Source organism: Molothrus ater, chromosome 17, assembly GCF_012460135.2.
Source record: "Molothrus ater isolate BHLD 08-10-18 breed brown headed cowbird chromosome 17, BPBGC_Mater_1.1, whole genome shotgun sequence".
NCBI lineage: Eukaryota > Metazoa > Chordata > Aves > Passeriformes > Icteridae > Molothrus > Molothrus ater.
In genome coordinates, this window is record NC_050494.2 from 437,243 (window position 1) to 462,855 (window position 25,613).

Below are 25,613 nucleotides of genomic sequence, written 5' to 3' on the forward strand. Positions count from 1 at the left end.
CAGAAATCAAACTCATTTTGCGGGGTTTTTTTCCAGTGCCTTATTAACTCCTAAAATAACGATGTTACAACTTAATAATTTTCATATTTCCAAAAGTTTCTACAATGTAAGAACTCCTTCAGAGTTAAAAATGGGTGCTTTGCGAGCTTGCTGTGTTCAAGAGACCATTGGGTGTTGTGATGTGTAGTTGTATTGATACAGAATGAATATGCTTATAATGACTTTCTGAGCTTCATATGAGAAGCTCTTGAGTACTGTTTATTGATGTCTTCTTCATAGTACTTCATACACACAACCCATAAAAATCTGGCTGCTGTGTACCAGCTTTCATAATTCTCAATGTCTTGCTCCATGTTACTACTTACTGATACAAACTGGTACAATAAAAAAGATAAACGTTGATTTTTCTCTTCTTAAAAGTCACAGATTTGAAAGAAATAGAAAATATATGACAGCTTGATTCTATACAAGAACGTTAAATTTTTTTTCATACAGATACACTGTTGAGAACTGTTTGAGCTTGTTTTGGGTGTTTTTGTTTGTTTTTGTTGGGAGGTTTTTGGTTTTTTTGTTGTTAGTTTTTTGTTGTTGGTGGTGTTTGCATAACTTGCTTTGTTATTAGACAAAAGTAAATTTTATCTTCAGTTAAATTCCCCTTTAGAGGTGAAACAGGAAGCATTAAAAACTACTGAAGTGCAGATAGTGGTAATGTCTTGAAACACGTTTTGCAATCTGAGCAGTTGTGTTTCTGGAGTATATCAACCGTAGGACATACAGTTTAGTAGCTTCGCCATCAGTTGCTCAAACTTCTTTTGATCAGTTGATAGATAGTGAAAGTGGTGAAAAATACCAGAAATTATTTTATTTCATCCTTTTAAAATTGTTCTGTTGCTTTTTGCATCTGCAGTACTTGTGCCTAGCTAAACAAGATCTGGTGTAAAGGTAAACATGATCAAGGTAAACAAGATCAAGGTGTAAACGAAAGTGAAACTTCTGTGTAATGTGGAAGTGCAGTGTGCCCATCCTGTCACTTCCACGGTACTTTAGGAAAGAGTGTCCTAGTTCAGAGGTGGAATAGAACTTTTAAACATGGAAATAAACCATTGTGTTGGGCTCTCACCCTTTGACAACAGATGATTCCCCAAAAGATACAGTTTATGCCACAGACTAGTAGTTCTGGCTTTGCCTTCTATGAGCTAAATGATGAAAGTAGTTTATACTCACTGTAGGTGAGACCCCACCATTGTACTTAAGACTAAAATTTTTACCTTCCATTTCCCTCTAACTCATTAAATTATTTTCAAATAATTAAAATACCTCATCTCCTTCCTCTGACCCTCCCATTCTATCCCCAAGGAAGATGCAGACATTGATTTAATATTATTGAGGTAAGATTCTCAATTCAGCATGCTATTCAGTTAAAATTTTCTTGGCAGTTTTATTCAATCTAGGATGCACTAAAGCTTCAGCTAAGTAGCGTGGGTGCATTCTGGAAGAATACATTGTGCAGTACACTGTCTGTGAGTTTATAAATGCATCCTAAACAGAAGATTAAATGAAAATAATAATTTCTGAAGCAGGATTAAATTCTGTGTTGGACCCAGTATTTCTGTCATGAAAACATCACTTCGTGAGATTGAATGGTTCATAAAACAGAGCCCTCTTGCCTCTTTTTGAGAGCTCTGCACTAGAAGTGCCAAGTCACAATTCTGTCACCAATTGCAGCAGCTAGCATGAGTCCTATTTGAATGTACAAGCCTGGTTTTGTTGTTTATAGTTTCGTCTGAAGAGACTTCATGCCTTGGTTTGAGATGGTGTATGCTGACAGTACAGTTTTAATGACAAAAGCTGTTAAGATGGATATTTTGAGAGAGCCATTAATGAGACTATAAAACTTCATTATGTAGTAACCTTCAATAAACAGTTAAAATTGTGGTATTCCTTAAATTGCACTGTGAACTCATGCTTTTTGGAATGTATATTTGCATACTTGGGATGAGATTTTGAGGGACTTTTTTTATAATTACTCAGGATTTTATGTAAATACTTCTTGTACAGAGGATGACACCCTGAGTGAGTCATCTATGGATAGCTTGCCTTGGAGTGACGATGACTGCAGTCAGGATGTTGATGTAACCACCAACCCTGATGAAGAAGTTGAAGAGAGTGATTTTGAGATTGTTCGGTGTGTTTGCGAAGTAAGAGAAGAAAATGACTTCATGATTCAGGTATGAAATGGACGGTAAATGCACATTTTAGTGAATGCAGTGGAAGGTGTCAGTAGAGAAACTTTTGTTTTGTACCTGAAATAATAAACTATTGTTGTCTTCCAAAAGCATAACATTTTTTGAGGTAATCTGTAAAGGTGACTGCTACGATAGTTAACTTCTGCTTCATAGTGCAGTTTAGGATTTTTAATTGAAAGAAAGAGGGAACATTCACTCCAAGTCAAAAATGGTTGGTTTGTCATTTGGGAATTTTTCTAAACCTAGAAGACTTTCTTGATTCTGAGAAAGCATATTCGAAATCAGTGATTTTTTTTTTGGGCTCCCTCTAATTTAGAGCCTGTTCAGAACATTGTCATGAGCTTTCTCCAGACAGGCTGGGGAAAAAAAAAAAAAAAAAAAAGAAAAAAAATTGAGAGTTTTGCTTTAAAGCAGAACTGCATTTGTCATTTGTCCGTTCTGCAGTAGTCTGCAAATTCAGAGTTCCTAACCTGCCTAAGGTCATCTGTCCATTCCACATGTATCTGCTCTTTTTAAATCAGCTTCACTGAAAACTTGGAGAGGCTTCTATTGTCTCTCCTGCTTAAAACTGTTGATAAAAACCTCCTTGGAAGTTACTTACCTATTTACTTCAAGATGTTTGTAAATTATCAGAAAATCATGTCCCTAAATAGCTGCTTTCACCATCCCACCCAGCTCCTATGAATTTCAAGAGGTGAAGTCAAAAAATCAATTAAATTTTTTCATAATTTTTTGCTCTAATTCATTTTCTTTGAGTTTCCATGCTGTTTCATGGAGCCTTGCTGTGGAAGGTATGATGCTTTTTCTCTTAGTGGCGAGTTGACTTCACACAACTTCACACAACTTTGTCAGGATCCAACACTAAAACAATGCAGGGCAAAAACTAACTTATGAATTAGTAAGGAAGGGTGGAGTGATGGGCAGTGGTCAAGTGTAAGTAAATAGCACCAGACTGTACACGAAGAAAAAGGAGTCCGACAGTGGTGACTAAAGGGGGGTAGATACCCTCTGAGGAGATGGCTTACAGAAAATCACAAAGAAATAGCCTGGGAGTATAACTGGCAGAAGTAAGTTCAATACTAGGTTAGGATTGCAGAATGTAGGGAGCTGTCAGCTGGCTCTGGATGCAGCCTATGGATGCCTTTCCTTTAGAGTTTCGTGGGCTGCTTCTAAGATTGCCTTGCTAGGTTGAACTAGTTTGGGCGGGCTTTTGTAGCATATTGCAAACTTTTAAACATTTGAATTGATTTGTGAAAGAATTGGTCTCTGGAAGAGAGATGCAGATAAGCAGTATTGTGAGTATCTGCATTCTTGGTGGGGATTGGGGTAATAGGAAATATGCTGGCACCCGGGATACCTGCTTGGGTTTGCTGCGTACCCATCTTGATAGCGGAATGAGGAGCCAGGGCAGTTTCTTCATGGATTGGGCTGGAGGTTCATTGCTCCCAATATACATGTATCCCCTCCTCTCTTACAAGAGGGAGAATGCTAAGCGTTCTCTTTCTGCTGGTTTCATTGCCATGAATGTGCCAAATATAGAAATAATGCAGGAAAATGTTAATTTTAAACACATCAGCACCTTGTCCATGAAAGACCGGGGAACATTAAAGTTTAATAAAACTCATACACAGTTAAAATGGAAGTTCCTTTAGGTATTTAAACTAATAATTTGCCCCCACATTCAAAAGATTTTATAAAAAGTTTTCTTTGACCTGTACTTGCCTTAAATTAATTGTCTTGAGCAATTTGTGCATTAAGGATGTCGTTCATTGCACTGGGATGCAGAAATCTAGATTTGCATTTTTAGAAGTATCTGCTTCAGTTAGTAGAAATTAAATCTGGAAAAAGAAGTACAGAAAAATAGTGTATTGTTGGTTAGTGCTGTTTGTTCCAGTCTCTGTAACTCTGCAGGGAGAGGTTACTAGTCTTCATTTATGGAGCTGGTGTAAAGCAGCAGTGTAGCATTGCCCTGTGCTCCTTCTGGAGGCACAGCACTCCTGATTTTGTGGTGAGGCCCAAAGTAATCCGGACAGACTGTTGTTGCCTCATCTTTTTAGTTTTTATATCGAAACACTGGTGAATTTGTGCATGATGCAGAAAATTCTGGGGCTGGATTTGATTGCCTCAGAGGTGATGGATGTAAACAGACTTGAGATATTTTTGTTCTGGAAGGTGAAAAGCTGCTTTAAATACACATCTTTTGGGTTTGTTTATTTATTTTGTGACTTGAATTTCAATTTAAATATTTTTTGCACAATGCTGTATGTTTTTTCTCTTCTAAATCTTCTGCTTGGCATGCTTTGAAACTCCCTATTACCACCTGAGCAGGGAGTAGTTTCCCAGCATGTGCCAGAGCAGTAACCTGTAGCCTAGCAGCCACAGTGTGCAGTAGAACCTGCAAATTAAAGAATGCACATGTACCCTGAAGGGGTGAATATTTAAATATCAGTTGAGTGAAATTTAAAGTTGGGATGTTTGTCCTGGTTTGAAAGTAAACCAGCAGGAGAAATGAACCCCACAGAAAAACCGTGAGAGATTTCAGGTCAGAGTTACAATGTCATTAGGAAGATTACAGTAAATGCAACAAAACACAAAAACTGGTTTAAAGTCAGATTACAGCCTGCTGTTCTGTTGGTCAGGGTGGTGGTCTCAGTCCTATCAAATAGTGACAGGAGTCCTGCAAAAATGATGGTTGAAGTTGAGAGCAATGGTCCTCTGGGAGGTCTAGTCCTCCTGTGGAAGTTCAGGTCCTCCTCTGGATCTGTCCAGTAGTCATGGTGTCCTAAATTCCTAAAGCACCCAGATTATTTATGGTCAGATATGGGCAGGATGCTCAATACCTCCCCAGGGCGGGAAATTTCACAATGGAATGATGTAATCCTATGAGTCATAGGATGTTTTGGGGATCCTTGATGGCCTAGGTCCTTATAGCTGCCCATTGGGGCATTAAGGCCCAGTGGCAGAGATGACCCCCCTTAGGCTGGATGTAGTTAACCACAGTTAAGTCACTTTGTGAAGACAAGAAAAACTACCCTGATGTACCTGGTTTGGGGGTGGTTGGCCTCTTTATCTAACACTTGCAGCCTGCCGGCTGGTGTGCACTGGGCAGCTCTTGCAAACGACCCATCATTAACAGTTCATCAAGAATAATGTAGATGGGAGTAGACTGCATAGTTTGGTTACAACCGCACTTGCAACGTAGGACAGATGCTTAACTAGAGTTCTGGGCAAAATTGCCTGGAAAAACACTGAGTGCAGCTCTCTGTACAATATGGCATGATCCGTAGGATGCAGGTGTAACTAGATCCAGGAGCTCCCTTCTTATTTTTAGCACAGTCTGTTTCTCTTAATCTGTTTTCTTTGTTTTAGAACAACTTTTTCTGGCTCTAATTTGTGAAAGGAGGATTATGTCTGCCTGTTTTTGAAAACATCTCCCAACTGCATTAGGGCTATTTACCCATTTTGGAAGGCAAAATACTGTTGGTTCCATCCTTCAGAAACCTGTTTTTCTCTAACCTTTTTACATTCTCCAATCCCGGAGCTCCCATCTCCTCCACACCTAGACTGCTCATTTAATGCAGTGAAGTATTCAAAGTCTGCTTGTCCTTTTCTGTCCCTCCTAGCTTGAGGAAGGGCAGGAGATAAGAGCATTAATTAAAGTGATGTTGAGCGCAGATGAAATGTTTAGCAAGTTTGCATCTTTGTAGGTCAATGAAGAGCAATGTGAGATTCCTTGCAGTTGCTGTTAGGGTTTGGTTTAGCTCATACTGCAGTCCTCAACATTGACAACATTTCTGTTTTTGCTTTATGCTCTGAGAAATAAAGGGTATATAATCTCTTGTCTCACTGCTTGGGAAAATAGTAACTTTTAACTGACATCACAGTTTCCAATCAAAATAGACTTAATATTCTTATGTGGGGGTTTGTTCCATGTTTCAGTGGTCTGTAGTCTACAATCACAATTTTGTCTCATTAAAATACTGATGGGGAGAAAATTACAAACAAAAAGTGAATAGTTTTTTCCCTGCTCTAGAACAGCGTGGCTTTAAGAACAGTGACTGCATTTTAAATAGTGTAACTGTGCTAAAGAGATCCAAATTATATTCAGTCGTTGCCAGTATGATTGTCCTGCCTTGTAAAGATGTTGGATGCTCCTAAAGCTGGTGCAACTGGTCTGCACTGTAGGTTTGTGTTAGTAGAGCTACCTTTGAAGTGGATAAAATGTTGCAGGTACAAGAATCATTAAGGCATAATAATGCCTACTCCTGAATTAAACAGGGCAGGAGACTTTTTCTCCTTTTAATGCCTTTATTAAAAGTAATCAGCTCAAGGTTGGGAGGCTCGACGGGTCCGCGGTCGTCGCTCCCAGGGTGACGGGGAGGAGGAGCAATGTGCAGCTTTGTCCACTAGGGGCAGAGCTGGGGGTCCCGGCCTCACGGGAGCAGCGGCCGTAGCCCCCTGTTACTCAACTTTTAAGTTTTCCAGGTTCGGGTCTTGGTTCCAGCTGAGGTCTTTGCTCAGGCCGAGGGGCAACATCTTTGCAGGTTCGGTACTTTGTTCCTCACGTTCAGACATCACTCTAATCTCCTAATTCTGTATTGGCTCATTGGTTTTGGGGTCTTTTCGGTAAGTTTGGTGGAGTTGCTTCCCATGGCATGCTGGTCTCGAGCCTATTTTGCATTCTCTCTGATGCCCCTCCTGCCCTGATGTCCCCTCCTATCACCATCTGGGGAGAAGGACAACTTAGCCTTAGGTAGGGCCATACCAATACAAAAGGAGCAATTAACGAGAATTACAATAACAAACAGCTAGAACTTCACCTTGGCAGCAACTGGTTTAACTGGTTCTGCAACCCTTTTTTTCCCCCCCAAAAAATGGCAGATTTTTTATTTATAACACTCCTCTGTGACATAAATATCTCTGGGATTTGATAACTAAATGTGGATTACTGTTTGAGGGTGTCAGGAAAATTAATCCACAAACATCAGAGGTTTATGTCCAAAAAGGAGACAGAGGAGTCCTTTTACTTTATTTGAATAAAGGGAGAGGCCATGGTGCATTCCCCTGGAGTCCCTCAAATTTTTGGAGGACGATTTTTTGACACTGGCCTTTTTATCCCAGTTTTCTGGCCGCATTTCCCCTCTCTCTTTCCCCTGTGGCTGAGGTACTTGAGAGGTAGAGACTTCCCGGAACACCTGATGCCAAAGATTGCCCTCTAATGTATAGCCCCTCCTTTATAATTTTTAGTTTTTATGGAATTTAGGGGTTTCCCCATTGTGTCTTTCATCTTTAAATATCCAATTTCATTTATCAGTAAACCTACAGTTTGTTTGTAAAGGCAAGTATCTTCTTCCATTCATCAATCAGTGGAATCCTTCCCGTTGTTTCTTTTATCTCTCAGTGCTAGTTTTATCTACCAGCAGACCCACAGTTTTGTTTGTAAAGACAAACCTGTCATTCCTCTCAAGGGGAAGGCTTTTGAATTCAGAGCTTGATTGCTCTGTTAGCTATCTGGTTATGTGCACATGCATCTCATGAATGATTTTCATTTCCAAAGGGAGTATTTTTGTACCTTTCAGAATCTCTGCTTGTACTTTTTAATTGTTGTTCTCCAGAAACACACATGAAAAATGTGGAGGGCTCACATTTTATTATAGTCTGTTTCTGTAATGTATTTGTTTGTAAGTGGAAGGTGGGGTGTGTATATTAACAGACCTTTTTGTCTTACAATATGTAGATCCTGTGTTTCTTAATGACATAATGGTATTGAGCTCCTCTTGCCTTCATTTCTATTAATGTGCACTTCTTGACTTTGAACAGTGTGAAGAGTGTCTGTGCTGGCAGCATGGAGTCTGTATGGGCTTACTGGAAGATAATATACCTGAGAAATATACCTGCTATATTTGCCAAGATCCTCCAGGTACAGAAATTTAAGATTTCAGACCCTTTTTATATATGTAGTAAATCTACTAGTTCATCTATATCTAATCTGTCTCTCTGAAAACTATGCTATTTTTCCCCCCCACCTGTATCTGTCACTGTAGGTAAGTTTCAGTTTCAGAAAATTTGATTTATGCAAATGTCCATGAGTCAATATTATGAAATTACAAAAGGACAGGAATGGAAAAGACTGTTTTCACTGTGGTGACCATCTGGCACATACTTGCTATAAGAAGGATTGTACTGTCTGACTATGGCAAATGAGTGTAGAAAACAGGAAGCTCAAGCAAAGACTCTCCATGGGTACATCTTAGGGGATGTGGCTGCAGCTCTCCCCCAACAAATTAGGCTGATGCATTCTTTTAAATAAGTCAGCAGAAGGCTTCTGCCTCTCCTCAGCAGTGGCTCTTGTCATTGACTGCATTACCTGCTGTTCTGGTGTGATGCTGGCCCAATGGCAGCCACCCACAGAAGCCACTTGCTCACCCGCTCTTGCTTCAGCTGGGCAGAAGAGAGAAAAATTTAACAAAGAGTACAGGAGTTGAGACCAGGAGAAAACACTCCAAGGGCAAAACAGGCTTCACTTAGAGATAAAAAGTGAGTTTATTACCAACAGAATCAGAGGAGGATAATGAGAAATAAAATGAGCCTTTAAAAACACCTTTTCTTCCCCCAACCCCTCCCTCCTTCCCACCAACAGTGCAGGGAAACAACATGTGGGGGTTTGGTCAGTTCATCACTCAAGGTTTTCTTCTACTGCTCCGGGAGAGAAGTTGCTCCCATGTGACACCGTGGGGTCCCTCCCACAGGAGACAGTTCTCTGTGAACTTCTCCAGCGTGGCTTACCAGTCTCAGGAGCAGCAGTCTGCCCAAAACTGCTGCAATGTGAGCCCCTCCCACGGGCACACAGTCCTCCCAAAACTGCTGCAGCGTGGATCACTCATCCATGGGGTGCAGTCCTCCAAGGACAGGCTGCTCCAGCCTGGAAGCAAGGGCCCTCTCTCTCCACCGGGTCTCCCACTGGATCACAGCCTCCTCCAGGCATCCACCGGCTCGAGTGTGAGCATCTCCCCCCATGGGCTGCGGCTGCATCTCTGCATCCCCTGGGAATCCGCGTGGGCTGCAGGGGCACAGCTGCTTCACCGTGGTCCTCACCACAGCCTGCAGAGGAACCTTGGCTCTGGCACCTGGAGCACCTCCTCCCCCTCCTTCTCCACTGACCTTGGTGTCACCATGTTATGTCCCTCACATGTTCTCACCTCTTCCTCTTCTGGGACTGAAAGAAAAAACTGCACCTTGGTTTTGATTTTCTTCTTAAATCTGTTATCACAGAGGCATTACCAACCTCTCAAATTAGGCCAGCTTTGGCTGGCAACATGTCCATCTTCAGAGCCACCAGGGATTGGCTCTGCCAGACATGGTGGAAGCTTCCAGCAGCTTCTCACAGAAGCCACCTCTGTGGCCACCGAGCCTGCCCCCCTCCCCCCACCACCAAAACCAGACTGTGCAAAACCAGCACACCTGCAATAACCTATATATTGGTATTTACCTGAGGTAACACAGTCAGAGTTGATTAAGCAATATGTTCTCTCCTCCTTAGCAGATATTTTGAAATGTCTTAGTGTTGGAAAATCCCAGCTCTACAGAGATGGGGCAACTGAGAGGCAATTTAAAGATTTTATTCCATTATCAGTCTTGTAGAAGGGTGAGGCATATGAGCTGTAAAACTCAATGCCATTCCATCAGAAGCCACTCTATTTCCTGGTTACAATATCTTATAAATGTTTTTCAGCCTATTAGCGTTTGCCATACAATGGTACTCATACTTCTAACACCAATCACCTATTACTTTACCCCATGTGGTCTTCCTACAGTGCATCTTTCACAGTTCTAATTCTCAAAAATATCAGGTCTTTTTACAAGCCATCGTTTGAAACTTGTTTCTAGTTCAATCTCTCTCTCAACAATGTCATCTCTATTCCATGGCCTTCCTAAGTCAGCACACCTTATCTCAGAGTTTGCATACAGATGTACAAGACCCTGTGAGCTTTCAGTCAGGTTTTGAGAATCCTTTACAAATCCATTTCTCACATCTTAGTCCATCCACCACAGCAGGTAAAATTACATTAAGCAAATATTTTCTGACTTTCTACTGTATTTATTACCAAGACTTGCTGAAAGTGAAAAGGATCAGGTTTGGACTTGAGGCCATGGTTATAAATGGCAAGAAAATGGATCTCTTTTCACCTGATTAAAAGACTTTTTTGGTTTATATGCATATTAGGATTGTGATCCAAGGTTTTTTTGGCTGTTGAAAGCTACCAACTCTTTTGTACTTAAACTCATAGATTTGTGTAGTATGTTTACTGCTATTGTACTCTCAGCAATGAAGACATGCTACACCTAAATTTTAAACTTACTACAGAGACAGCAATATATTTAAGGTTTCTTTAGAATATCTTGCTTCTATTAAAGATATTTTGCTTTATGCCAGTTGAAGGTAGTTTTAAAGGGACTAAAATACACTTGCAAACTGAAGTTGTGTCATCACACTTGAATGAGTGTTTCTGTGCAGAAGGTGATTACAGCTTCATTTGTTGAATTCATTATTAACTATTAATTTCAAGATTCTGAAGTTTACATTGGAGGGGACTTAATTTTTACCTTTTAGCTCTGTCTTAATTTTACTGCTGTTGTGAAAAAGGAAAACATGTCCAACTTTTTGACTGCAAAGATGGCTTTTCAGTGACTGTTTTTGGCTTGAAGTGAGCTGATAGGCTGTATGAATCTACAAAGAAGTGGTTTTTAAAACTGAGCATGGCGATTCAGCAGACTCTTACTTAGGAGCTTTCCCCAGTCTATACTGCTGGGACTTGTAACAGCACCATTCATTCTATTAGAAGTAAAAAGCAAATTTAGTGTAATTTTGTCTAAAAACTGTACTAACTGCTGTTTTACTCAGATCTTTTTGAATCGGTTAGGATTTTTAAGAGATTTGTTAACATTTACCCTTGCTTAAACATGATCAAGATGATTATGTAGCACAATTGCTTGTGGGCATAGTCTGGTGTCTCCTCTTCAGGTTATATACTTCAAAAGGGAGCTCTTTTTATCTCAGGGTGCACATCACCTCAGTTGTTCAGGTAACCATGAAGTTCTCAAAGTCACTGTTTTACTCTTGTGGACTGAACTGTACTTTGTCTCAGATATCAGCTTCTCTAATGCAGAAATTAATGAGGGAGGGCCAATGCAGGTGGCCAGGAGTGTCTCCAATGTGGTTCTGACCATACAAAAAATTCTGCTTGCCTTCCTGCTTGATACAGTGTATCTGCCTGGAAGGTTGAGCTGATACATCTTTCAAAATTCGTTTTTACCCTGTCATGATTTCTGATGCTAACTAATACCCATTCTATGTAGTGCTAGCCTCAGTCTCACTCTGCTGCCTAGTAACTCCCTTTTTCTTTTTTTTTTAGCTTCTCCTCTAGTCAATTGTAACCTGCTTATATTGGAGACCTTTTTGCAATTATGGTTCCCAGTCTGTGTTCCAGTTTTATCTCTGGTTTTGTGGGCTTGCTGCCTGAGCTGTACGTAGGCAGTGACTGATGTGGTTGTTTCTCTGGTAGCTGAGCTGTCCACTGAGAATATCTGTAGTAAATGTACATTTGTACAGGATGTGGGGGAGCTTTTGTTAGGTATTTAATGTGAAGGGTTTTTGTATATGTTTGCAATTTAGTAAGCACCTTTCCTTGTAATACCATTTGTTTAGCAGTTTAAGTTACTTCTATTGATACATCTTTCACATTCAGCACTGTTTCATTTCAGCTGTTGCTGATATTCAATATCAAGAGATAATATTGATATCTCTTAAGATAGAACTATCATTATTAATAGCTTTACTTAGGCAAGGTTTCTGTCAGAACCTTAGCCTTGATTCCTTCAAAATCTATTTTTGCACAACCTAGTACATGTTGATGTTAAAAACAAGATCACTGGGAAGCTGATTGTCTTTTTCTGCATTTTACTGTCTGCAGAGAGCTGCAGTCAGACTGTAACTTCTGTCATAACCATGCTTAGACTAGACAGTGTGATACTCTGCTAAAAATACACCTTTCTCAACCTCATCTGTAACTGTCTGTTGTGGATGTCCTCTGGTGGAAGTTGGTGTCAGAATGTGTTTACAGTTGGGCAGGGGTTTTTGGCTTCCTACTTTACAAGTTCTTAATTTCTTCATTGGTCTGCTTTTACAGGTTCTGTTGATAAGAACAAATAAGCTGTTGCAGTACCTAGAGATAATCAGAATTACTACCACCAATGTCAACATTTCATTTTAACTCACTCATTACTGTCACTTCAGGTCAGAGGTCCAGCTTAAAGTACTGGTATGAAAAGGAGTGGTTAAGTAATGGTCACATGCATGGCTTAGCGTTTTTGGAAGAAAATTACTCCCACCAGAATGCCAAGAAGATAGTGGCCACTCACCAGCTGCTTGGTGATGTACAGCGAGTGATCGAAGTCCTGCACGGGCTGCAGCTGAAGATGAGCATATTACAGTAAGCAGCATTTAAGTATCCGCCGGCATGTTCTCGTCAGGAATTAGACTGCAAGTGTAAAAATCACCAGAAATTCAGGCTTGCGTTTGGGCTGTGTGGATTTAAAACATAGTTTGAATTGCTGAAGTGATCTTGGGAAAGGACTTGGCTATTTGAAAACTGTTTAAGTGGGATGAGTGTAAATGGACAATGTGTATAGAAAGGGTTAAACTAATAAAACTAATGACAGTTTTTCCTAAATCACCCAAATGGATTTTAAGTAAGAACAGGATAGACTTATAACCCATGGCGCCATTTTTGCAGCACTTGCTTTCTCCATTCCAGGAAATCTGGTCATAGCTTCTCCAAGAGGAATCAGATCTTTTTATTTGGTACAGAATCTTGTTTTGGTGCAGTGGGAGAGTGGTCGCACTCTCAGCAACCTGCAGTACTTCATTTCTGAAAGGTTATTTCAGCTATATCTACAGAAAATAACAATTATTTACATAAAAGATTTTTTTCTATCAGTTCAACTTTTTTGTGTATTTTCCTATTTAAAGTCAACCTTGGGTTCTGATGACTGAAAAAAAAATTAACTCAAATCTAGGAGTTTTACATTTATTGAATTCCATAATTGTAATTTATTAGTTGATAATTTGCACGGCAGCAACTGTTTGGCAAACAAAGTGATTTTGGCATTTTTTAGACCCTTCCCCTAAATCTGTGGTAATGCAGGAGGCCCACTGACATGGAATAATGCTTAAAGCAAGAGGGGAGCCATTTTAACATAGGGATTTGCTTTTCCATTATGGGATCCTTTTATTTAGATCTGTAAGTAATCTCTTTCCTTTTGGAGACTGAAACAAATACTTTAAGGCTACTCCTTGGGCCTTTTTTAAAGAGCAACATTTGAGTTTCAGGCAAGATTTACAGAGTACTGAGGTAAGGAGCACTGGGTGTATATGTGATGGTTGCTGCAGGTTTTGTTCTTTTTCTCTCCCGTGCTGGAGTCAGTATGATGGCCTGGTGCAGTCCTGTTTGGATCATCTGGTTAAAAGTTTCAGCTGCTGTTTTCTTTATCATGATATAAATTAGAAGGGATTTGAATAATTGCTGAATTTGAATAATTATTATATTGTTGATGCAGATCAGCAATAGAGAGAAGATGATTTCATAGGTGCCTGAAATTATTAGGAATTGCTCAGTGTTTCAGAGAGGGTTCTCAGTGTTTCAGGGAAGTGGCAAAGGACACAAGGTGACCCCAGCAGTGCCATGGGAGGGTGAGCCTTCAGCAGGCAGGAGTTAAAAGGTTATTCAAGTATTAGCATTTGAATTTTCATCCTTTGGTAACTGGTGCATCATTTTTCAGAAAAGTTTTATGTCTTTTGTAAAATTATCCCTTGCTCTGTTCTGAGCAAAATACAGTTTCTTTAGGTGTAGCAGATGAGTGGAGCTCGAGCAGAAAGCTTTGGTAAATGAACACCTGGCTTTCACTTTTCCAGGCATGCCTTCAGGATGGTTCACCAGGGAGCTCTATCCTTGCTGTGCCATCACTGAAGTCAAAGATGCTTCTATGAAATAGTCTGAGCACATCCTTGGCAGCTGTACTCACTTTGGTTTCCTCTGAGAGACACTGAAGAAACCTGAGCTGCTGCAGGATGGATTAGAAAGCAGTTAATACCAAAGTCAGCTGGTCATGTTTTGTTCAGTGGTTTGTTGAACAGCTAGAAAAGCTGGATCAGCTGAATAGAATAAGTCTGTCCACCTTTGCAAGGAAGCAGAGAGGGAGGCTTGAGGGCAGCCCCCCCTGTCTTTGCAGCCCAATGCAGCAGGGGCTTTAGAGCCAGGATTTGCTCTGCTGTGTTCCTGCAGCCTGTGGCGGATGAGCTGCCAGCCCTTTGAATATAGCAGAGTATTGTGCTTTGCTCTCCTTTTACTGCTGTTTTGATGCTTTACACAAGGAAGAACATGGGTTACAATGCTCACTCAGAATCTTTTGTTTGTTATATCTCTAATAATCTGATACCTATAGTTGTCCCTTCTGCTGAAATAAATAATGTATTAGTCAATTTGAAGACAATTAAAATAAGAATTTTTCTAAGAAGAGATGAAGGGAACTCTGGCCACTCTGGGATACCACTACAGTTGCAATGTTGGTGTACCATACCTTTACTAAAAATATCCCTGTTAAAATTAATTTCTGCTGCTAATAAATTGCAAATATTGAAGCAAAATGTTCCATGAAGGGCCAGCATTGGTGAGAAGTCGTATGTGTATATTTGCAGCTTATTCTTCAAGTTTTTTCTTAATCCAAACCTTGGCGCTTTTTTTTTTCTCCTTAATTATTCTTACTTAACTTCTTTATGCAAGAGGATAGTTTGCTTAGTCACTTTGGCATTTAAATTGGATGGTTTACTTTTTTATGTTTGAACAGAAATAAAGAACACCCTGACTTAAAGCTTTGGTGTCATCCATGGAAGCACATCACGGTGGATGAAAAAATCCATACAAAACACATCATTCACTTTGAGGAAAACTGTTGCAAAGAGGAGACAGCAAGTTATAGAACTTGGAATGGGACAGTTGAGAAACCCTCAACAATTCCTTCTGTGGAGGAATCTTACATTACGAGTGAACACTGTTACCAGAAGCCTCGGGCCTACTACCCTGCCATAGAGCAGAGGCTGGTTGTGGAAACAAGAGGTTCAGCCATGGATGATGGAGTAAACAGAATAAGGGAAAATGGGGATGATACCTTCTCAGAGAGGTTTGGCTGGAATCTGGACCAAGAAATATGCAAGATGGAAAATGAATCTAAACACAATTACTCTAAGGTATTTTTATTAAAATAGCCTTCTCTAGCAAAGAGCATGTGTTTTCCTCACAACCTGCAAACTTCAGCCTTTTAAATACTTTTTGGTCTGTTTGTGTTTATTTTTTTGTTAGACTTTTAAATAAGTTGCCAGTAACAACTAAAATGATAAATATGATCAACTCCTTCATTTTATATTATAATTTGAAACTCTAGGTTGACTTCTGGACCTCAAGTTGTTTGAAGAGCGTGGACCATGTATTATGATCCACTGGTAGCTCATGGCTGCTTACTTTTGTGTACTTTTAAATGAAACATAAACACTAGCAGAGAGAGAACAGGCCAAGCATGTATGGTATTACCAAATACACTCATAGGCTAGCTTCTAACTACGTCCATCTTGTTTCCATGTTCTTTCTAATAGCTAAATTAATTTTGGGTTCTTCAGGCAGCATTTCAAGATTGAAAAAAAAAAAAGGTATCAGCCTGAACTGGTTTTTTTGTTGTTTTTTTTGTTTTGTTTGTTTTTTTTTTTTTTAAGACTGATCACCATGGAATAGTCCTGTATCTTCTTCCTACTGTAGCCCTTCAGGTTTAGCTTTTCAATGCTTGGTTCTCATTGTCATCTCTGTCAGCCTAGTAGAGGCCTTTCTGCTCTCCAGTGCAAAAATTTTGCTTCTATTAGTACCAATTCCTATGAAATGTGGGATGAGAAATATTGAAAACCCTCTGGGAAATGAGTGAAGCCCCTCTGCTCTGGAGCCAGGCGAGGGGAGCTGTGGGTGTTCACCTAGAGAAGGATCCAGGAGACCTGAGAGCCTCTTCCAGTGCCTAAAGGGCTCCTGGAGAACTGGACTTGGGACAAGGGATGGAGGGACAACACAAGAGGGAATGGCCTTAAGATGAAGGAGTTTAGATTTTAGATGGGATATTAGGAAGAAATTTTTCCCTGTGAGGGTGGTGAGCCCCTGGCACAAGTTGTCCAGAGAAGCTGTGGCCCCTGGATTCCTGGAAGTGTCCAACGCCAGGTTGGATGGGGCTTGGAGCAAGTTGAGGTAGTGGAAGGTTTTGGAACTTCTTTTGGAACCTCTTCCAACTACAGTGCAATTTTATGATTCCATTAAATACTGAGCTCCCTTTTTTTAGATTAAAGCTTAGGATAGCTCTTATTTCATCCATATGTAAGTTGTAATTTGCTACTTTTAACTTCTCTGTCAGTCTGTTGAGACTGTGTTTTGTTTCCTAGAAAGGGAAATATTTTAGTTCTTCAATCTTAAAAAGCCTTTTTTCTAAAGGATCATATTTCAGCAGAAGGATGAGAAAAGTAGGGGAGTAGAATGAGCACTGCTGATGTTGTAGTCAAGTTTTGTAAGGAGTGGTAATGCTTGTTTGGAGATGGTTGAGCAAAAGTTTTAGTAGAATTTTGATTAGATTCCTTAAGGAAAAATCCCTTTTCAGTCCTGAATTGTTTGCTCTTTAGTTGGTTTAATTGATTATTGTAAGGTGTATTGTATTGTATTGTCAGGTTCTAGGAACAGCTTCAGCATTCTCTGAGATGCACAGATTAAGTGCAGGATCTTCCAGATGAACAGTGGCAGGGAGATAACTACACCTGTGTATGTTATCTTCAGAAAACCAGATGTTTGTAAAGTACAAGTAGTTTTTAGCAAAATACCCATAAAAATATGTTTATATTGAGATCTTCTTGCCCAAACCAGGTTAGTGTCTGTTTATGGTCTGTGTCTCTATCACTCACTGGCCTATGATGAGTTCGGCAATTATAGAGGACTGGGAGGACTCAAGCAGTTTGGCTCCCCAATTCTCTTTCACTGTAACAAATATTTAATGTGTGTATTTCTGCTAGGTGAGAGAGTCTGTCTCTAAGAAAGTCTCTCCAGAGGAAGCTATTGAAATGAAATTGCTGGAAAAAGACAAAGAAGGAGTAGTGAACTCACAGCTGCAGTGGCAGCTCAATCTTTTAGCTCATGTGGAATCTTTGCAAGATGAAGTCATACACAGAATGGATTTCATTGAGAAGGAGCTAGATGGTAAGTAGTGTTATTCTAGTTTAAAAAAACAATTTTTTTTAACTGACCTACCTGTTCAAAACATATTAACCAGAATTTTACTTCTTCAGACCTACAAAGAGATTAATGTTCCATTATCACATTTTCTAAATAGAAAATAGAAAGGCTGCTGATGTGGGGGGTGGATTTTAAAATAAAGACCAGAATTTCACAGAAGTTCTAGTTAGGTCATCTCTAAATAGTTGCATCAGATGTTGTACTGGAACATCTTTGTGTCTTTTTGGGTTTAGTTTTTTGTCATTTTCCAAAACTCTTCTGTGTGTCTGCATTTCTCTGTTCTTCGGGGACTTGCTGGCTATGTTAGCCCGTTCTGAGTAGCCTCTTCAGTGCACAAGGCTCTTGTCCTTTCTTGTCTCTTCCAAATTCTTCATCTAAATATATTTTAAGATTTTCATAGTAATGGAAAACTTATAAATCCTTTGTTCAATTCAATGTGTTGCATTGAATGATTCGGGATAGTTCTTCTTTACATTGTTAAGTCTGACCATTGGTTGTGTAGTGGTTATAACAGTAGCTTTACTTGCAGGGGAATCCAACTTCTGCCCAAGTAAGAGCCCTGTCTTTGTAAGTAAGGTACTGAAAAGTTGGACAGCTAAGGGGCTATGTCAGGTAAAGAAGATCAGTCAGGGCTGTGCTGCCTAAAAAGCTCTGGTTCCAAAAAGTTGGACTTCTTGTACCTGCTGCTGAGCAGAGGTCTGTGCAATGTGTTGCTGCTTTGAGCAGGAACTTTCTTACTCCAAGGTGGGATGTGTCAGTAACGAGTGATGCTGCTGGTTCTGCAGCAGGTGCTGCCATAGGTGAAGTTTACCTGTTGATCTGGTTGGTGGCAAGGCTGCTCTTGGTAGAGGTATTTATTCTGTCTTCGAGGTTTCATCTCCATCTGCAGTCCTATCAACATCCCCAGAACTCATCATAGTCTAACCTGACCACCTTCCTTGTGAGCATGTTACATTGTCACTTGACTTGTCTTCTGCTGGGGGGGGTTCTTGTTTCCCACAGAGAAGCTTTTTAAAGGAGAAGTTTATTTTCTTTATGGAGCAATCTGCTGCTTTGCACTTTTGATCTTCATCCCCATTTTGTGTTACCCAGTTCTGTCTTGGTCAGTTGTGTTCTGTATTAATGACAAATCTCTTTTGTTCTGATAGTCCCATTTTTGATGGTGTAAACTCCCTGTACCACAGTTTCTTTGCCTGAAATTGATACAGATCAGAAGAAGTTTAGCATGAGGTTTCACAATGTCTGGTCCAGAGTTTTCCTTTCCTGCTTTTTCTTAGGAGCAGCAGCTTCTACCTCCATCCCCATATGAATTATTTGGTAATGTATCAAAAGTTACTTGCAGAGATTGGTGTGAGGTGTTCAGTTCTGTGATTCTCAAATAACTGTTAAAAATATTGCCCACTGCCTTCTCGAGATTTACAAAATATTTAAGGAATTCTTGTTTTGTGACTTCAGATGAGCTGTTTGCTGAGAACTGCAGTAGTGATGGATTTTGTTTTCTTTGCAGTTCTGGAGAGTTGGCTGGATTACACAGGAGAGCTGCAACCCCCAGAACCACTGGCTCGACTGCCCCAGCTCAAACATTGCATAAAGCAGCTGATAACGGACTTGGGCAAAGTGCAGCAGATCGCACTGTGCTGCTCCACGTGAGCCTGGAGAGCTCTGGGCTGGGACTGCCTGCAAAGCTGCAGTATCTATCTGATGGGAGCACATCTGAATCTGTAAATTAAACTAGCATGATGCTTGCATGGGATGCAGATTGACTTCAGACACTTGTGAAGAAGTATTGTTCAAAGAAGAGCAAAAAGGTTATTTCAGGTCTATTAGACAATTATAATGCTGTGGAAGAGGTCATACTCTTGTCTCCTGTTGCCTGTTGGTTGATAAGTTAGACTAAAATTTTCACTCCCTACAAGTTGTTCATCAAAATGGTAGACTTCATCATTAAATTGACTAAAAATTGTGCCACTGAAAAACAGAGTTCTAAGAGCCAAAAAAGTTTGGTTGACAGGGGTTGTAAATAACTTTGTGTAGTTTAAGTGACTCATGTCATGTTTTATTTCTTCTGGTTTATGCATACTAGCACTCAGTATTTAATCATTAGGAGATGTTATAACAGTTTCAGACTTAGTAAGTATGAATGTCCAGCTCTCGACTATAAGTGTTATGTGGAGGTTTTCAAGTAACAGTGGCCTGACCCACACTTCTGTTACAGTAAATAATGTAGCAGGAGGTCACAGGTGGATTGCACTTGTTTTCCGTATTTATCCTCTCACTGTCACATGACCTGGTACTGCCCATGAAGGTGGTGTTTGTGTGTATTCTTGAGCTCTTCAATCCGGCCATCCTGTGCCTCCTGCAGCAGTTGCTGGGGGATCCCCTCGTTGCAGTAGTATGGAATGCAGCCAGGAAAGGACTGGAGCCACGCTCTGAGTTCAGACTGCAGCATGGTCTGTCGTGGATGTGATATATTTTCTACCCATTTGTTAATAATTGCCATTCCGGTTATATTTGGAAATCTAGATTTTTTTTTTTTTTTCCAATACTCTGGATGTGTTCATTGTAAAGACTTGCTATGAATGTGTGGTTTTGGGAATCAGTTTTTGTGTAAATAAAGCCTCGAGATCTATGCATGAGGTGCTGTCCTTGCAGACAGTGAGTGGGTTATTATCTTAAATACTCTGTGTTCACAAAGTCCCTTTTTATACCTTAAGTTTTAATTTTCAGTTTATATTTACTTTGTCATGTATGTGATAAGGCTGCTGATGTTCAGTCAAGTTATACAGAACCTTTGGAACGTTGTGAGCATTTGAGAGGTTCAGAGTCTTTCAGCTGCAGATCACCGCTCCTGAAATAATGGCTGTAACTTCAGTTTTCCTTCGCAGACATTGCTGAGTTCAGTTCCCTATGGAACACAGTGAGCTGGTTTTGCAGTGAGAGGGTGTCCTTAAAAAGCTGGATTTGTTACCCTTATTTTATTGTATGCAGTGGTACTACCAAAGGGTAACATTCAAACAGAGTTGTAATGGAAAGGCCCATACCTGTACAAATTACTAATTTGGAATATATATCTGTAATGTTTTTATTCTGCAAAGAATAATGAAAACTTGAAATATCCGGTATTATTGTAGGAGCTACAGTCTCTACATGGTGAATATTTTATTTCCTTCAGAAAACAAAGTAATTAGGCTGCTCTAGGTAGTAACTAAGACTTTTATGCCCAGATTCAGTTCAGGCAATGATTTGTCTCACAGTTTTATAGTACTGTGTTGGTATATAGTGAATACAACGTACATACAGCAGAAAAACAAACTTTCTTTTCTGTAACACAATTGGAATAAAGCTTACATTGTATTTTAAGGATCACTTGGCTCTCTGAAGCTGAGACCAGTGCTTATACCTTGGCTCGTTCCTGTCAGGTACCTGAGCTCATGTAGCTCAGAAGAGCATCAGAGGAGCCTCCCAGGCAGGCGGTGATTTTCAGGTGCAGTAGACCAGAAAAGGCGTTCCCTGCTTACAGCCTGTAAAGCAGGACACGCCGTGTGGGAACAGCTTGGTTGTGCTCCCAGTCTGAGGGCATTCAAGCACTCAGTCCCTGAGCTGGCTTCTTGCTCCAAAGGGGGATTTTCTTCTCAAGCAATGGCTTTTGTGTGCTCATTGTGTATTTTTACTTGTCAGTTTATTTTTGCTCAGGGCAGTATTGGAGGTTTGGAAGAAAAAGCATTTCCCATGGGTAGATCAAGTTGCAGACCCTGGAGACTTCAGTAGTGCTGGGGAAGCCCTTGCAGATAAAGACTGAAAATATTTATTTAAAATAGAGTAGTATTTCTCGTATTCAGGGAAGATTCTTCATTGTGCTCTGCCTGGATTTATTTCTGTCCCTTTTTTTGCAAGTTTCCTCATTGTTATTTTTAGTCTGGACCAGCTGTTCAGACTGACAGGTCACTTTTTGGTTTCTTTAAATCACTGGTAAGTGAATGCAACGTGGAGCCTTGGTGAATGAGCAAACATTGCACTGTGGGTACACACGTGTTTGTTGATGCACTATTAGAACCAAGGGGCTGTACATAGAATTTTGTTTTGGAGCAATATTTGCAAAACTTGAAGACTTCTGTATCTTGGTGTTTGAAATAAATAAAAAATAGGTTTTTGTTGTTTAAATTCTTAGTAAAGTCTTTGTTTCAATTAATGATAACTCAAATAATTTTGAAATTTTTTCCTTCGCATTGCTTTGAAATGCAAGTACTGTAGTTTGTCAGGTATATATATCTCTTTACTGTTGCTAAAGTCTGGAGATTACTGTTTTCCAGAACTATGTTATATAAATATCCTTAATAGTGTATTGGATATTGTTTAATGAGGAGCTCATACATTTTGTTCCCAAATCCTAATATATGTAGTATATTAGTACCAATATATATAATATATTAGTACCTAGTATGTGTGATCTGACCCTAATTTTTGTTCTGTTTGGAAGAGCAGCCTGTCAGGGGCAGCCGCAGCAGCTCAGAGGAAACACAGCATTAGCGATGGTATGAAGCAAGGAGCTCTGGATGCAGTTGAACAATCCATATAGAGAAAATGCATAGGAAGAGGAGGAAGGAAACTGGGGAGGGCTGGAGAAGCCCAGGGTGCCTGAAGGCAGGGGCAGGCATTGATGTACCTTCAGCTTCCATCTCTTCCCTCTCAGTTTCCCCAGTGGGAGCAAAGCAGATGTATTCCCTTGTCATACCAAATTTTGCTTTCTAACTTCATTCTCAAAAAAAAAAAAATTAAAGGATTCTTGTGAAACTGGATTTTAAGGCTGGAGGGTGCATCACTGCTGGAGCCTGGTGTGTGAAGCCTGGAGAGACCGAAGCCACTGACAGCAGATCTCACTGTGTCTCACTGCACTGTGTCATGATGCAGGTCTTTGATGATCATTTAAATGTCAAAATCGGGTTTGAAGTTGTGGTCTGGATTTGAAATAATTCAATGGGATGTGTGCTGTAGCTTGTCATGTTTTGATGTGCCCTCTGATTGATTTACCTGTGTGATTGGAAGGTTTCTGTAGATGCAAACTCAGAGAAGGAGGCAGCTCTCAGTCAACAGTGGGACTTCATGTGGGTAGAGTTGCCATATTCTCGCTGTTATTTGACCAAAACATCATCTGTTGACCATTGTCCAGCCCATGGGTCATGTTCATGCCCATTATGATGGCCAGTGCACCATCCGTGCTGTTGCTGCCTGCTGTTCTATCCACCTGTGGGAGGTCCTTGCGCTGATTTCCCAGTGGGGTTCTGGTGCACTTCAGGCCATTGCAGTTGTTCAGCACTGTTTCACAGCTTTGTGCTAACCCTTCTGGTTGCACAGCAGTTCTTGTGAAGGTAAAAAACTGTATACAGTTTTTTAGCTGTCTCGTCTGGGTAATACCTGCTGTGAGTAACCCCAAACAACGTCCTGTTGAAACAGTTCAACAGTAAATACCACTTTTTTTTCCTTTTACAACATAGAAGCAGACAGAAAACACTGAGAACAAACCAGCAAAACTGGGATTCATCCTGTCCTGCTGCGGAGTTTTCCTGCTGGTGGTGCTTGTGTGCTGTTGGGGTGTTTGAAAGGAGAGGCTGAAGGGGCCACGGAGTGTTGCAGTGCTCCATACCCAATTCTGAGGGGCTGCATGGGCTTGGGAGTGGATGCTGTGAGTACCTTCAGGGCTTCCAGACTGGTGACTTGGTGAGTAAGTCATGGAGCTTGATACAGACATGACAAAGGACATCAGGGAAGGACCAGCTCCTCAACAGGTGGTTTCTGTGCCCTTGGGTTGAGGGTTGGGTGGATGCTGCTCTGAGGCCGGGCTCTAGGCACAGCCATGTCCTTTGCACAGAGGCTCTGAGCTGATGAAGACACTTTGCCTACTTTGCAGCTCCTCGAAATCCCTTTGATCCCAGCAAATGCTGCTGCAGGGAAAGATGCTAAGCTCCAACTATCAAGACTCATCAAAGGCCGACTGGGTGGTGAGATTTTCACCTTTTCATCCCTCCCTCCCTCCCTCCCTCCCTTTTTCTCTTTCCCTTTATACATATCCTTGGGTGATATTTTTGTAGTTTTATGTTGTTGGAAATGATGTAACTTTTACAATTTTCGAAGTAACTTTAGTCATGTGTTTGTTTGCCTTTGCCAAAGGGGGAAGGGAGGGTTTGGGGCGGTGTGGAATTGAAGTCTCTCTCCAAAAGACTCTACTCACTGAGGGTTTGAATTTCACTCAGTGAGGCCTGACAGGCTTCACATCAACAAAAATCAACATCTACAGGTTGGGAGTAGCAAGAAGATACAGAGAAGATAAACAGACATTAACAAATATGCCCTCGTTAGGCTGGAGTCATCTGATCTGGAAAAAGATTGATTAGAGAACCAAAGAATGAGGACTAAATTAGCATCAAAGGTGAAGAGATCCAATAGGAGATCAAGTGCTGAGATTTGTATAATGTAGAACCCAATGAATGAGAATTTATTTGGGTTTTAAATGTATAAATATGTGAAAAGTCTAGCAAAGAACTAGGTGAGCTGGAATGATTTCTACTGCACATCCTGTCTGGAATAAAGTAGTGCCTGATTCTCTAACACTTGAAAGACGGTACTTGAGAGTTTCTTCTATTCCTGCAGTTAGAATGACAACTTTGCAATGCTTTCATATTGTTATATTACTATAGATAATAATCAAAACAGCTACATCCTTGCTTTCCTTTGCAGCCAAATTGTTCAAAAATAAACCCTGTGTACATGTATTTATACACATTGAGCATTTCAGTATTGTTTCACTCTAATCCACCCCAAGGGATCTATTAACAAGAATCTGGGTTACTCCCATCTCCTGGGACAAGTTTTTAACACTTGTCACTCCAGAGGGAGTGGTGACACAGCTCTTGGGGAGGTCTGTGCCGCCCACAGTGTGACTGATCTGGCTTAAGTGGCCACGAGTCACAATTGCAAGGTAGCCTGAACCCTGTGAGGATCCTGGGCACTTGGAACACCACTGGGGAAGACCTGCTGTGTCTTCACAGCTGCCCACGCTGGAGTGGCTGGGATAGCTGGTGGGCCCTCCCCTGCCCTAGCACTTGTGGTCTTGCTGGAGCTTGTTCTGTCACTTCAGAGCCTTCAGTGTCCCTGTCCTGCACTGCCTGGGAGGGTAGCCCCATGGTCAGCATTCTTGCTCTGCTCTCCTCTGGCTGGCGGAGCACTGCTGCTCTTGGGAGCTGTTGGACCCACTCTGTGCTTCAGCTGTCTGTTAAAATCTGCTTCGTGCCCGTGGTGTTCAGAGGCTGCAGCATTCAGCCCTAACAGGCAGGGAATGGGCCTTGCAGTGCCCTGGAAAGACATTTCCCAGCATGAGTGGCACGTGCCCAGGGCAAGGAGATTTTCAGGATAGGAAAGTTGGAGGGCTCAGCGGCTGCTGGCAATGGAGAAGGATTTGAAAAGCCTTTACAACCACATCTGTCCCATTTTACCTGGCTCCAGGTTACAAATGGCAGAGCACCAGGCTCTTGACTGTGGTCTTTTGTGTAAATGCATCCAACAACCTGGGTGCAGATTGGTGATGGAGGGAGGAACCCAAGAGCCACATTGGTTCACACAACATGTGTCAATAGCAAATATAAACCATGCGAAACTCCTCTGAGTTACCTTGGATCCCCAAGCGTGACAACAGCAGGACCAAGTCTGGGACAAACCCCAGCCTGTTCTGTGCTGAGGCCACCTGGGCTGGAGGCTGGGGCTGAGCAGGTCTGTTAAGCTCTGGGTGGAGAAGAAAACAAGAAAATTATGGTAGGTTTCAAGATTGAGCTCATCAGACAGGAAAATGAGGAAGGGGTGTCCAAGCAGGACACCTGCAGCTTTTGGGTTAAGGGGCAGGTCTTGCTGCACTGGCCTAAAGGTGCAGAGAGGGAAGGAAGAGAGGGACTGTGCCAAGCAGCAAAATTGCTTTTGCACCACCTCTAGCCACAGAGGAAGCTCCAGCTTTGCT

At 41.0% G+C, this 25,613-nt stretch overlaps 1 protein-coding gene across 17 annotated transcripts in view; it reads left to right on the plus strand.

The window, feature by feature from the left end:
• PHF20 (PHD finger protein 20) overlaps positions 1-21,772 on the plus strand; it is a 71,647-nt gene extending 49,875 nt beyond the window's left edge. For 14 of the 17 annotated variants that reach the window (XM_036395917.1, XM_036395916.1, XM_054516677.1 and 11 more), the window contains 6 exons: positions 2,032-2,228; positions 8,067-8,166; positions 12,541-12,736; positions 15,150-15,549; positions 17,392-17,575; positions 19,119-21,772. In XM_036395917.1, the coding sequence (XP_036251810.1) occupies positions 2,032-2,228; positions 8,067-8,166; positions 12,541-12,736; positions 15,150-15,549; positions 17,392-17,575; positions 19,119-19,261 (1,220 nt within the window). In that variant the 3' untranslated portion in view covers positions 19,262-21,772. The remainder of the gene's footprint in view (positions 1-2,031; positions 2,229-8,066; positions 8,167-12,540; positions 12,737-15,149; positions 15,550-17,391; positions 17,576-19,118) is intronic. The other 3 variants (XM_036395927.1, XM_054516678.1, XM_036395928.1) reach the window with 1 other exon arrangement.
• Positions 21,773-25,613: the final 3,841 nt, after the last annotated feature.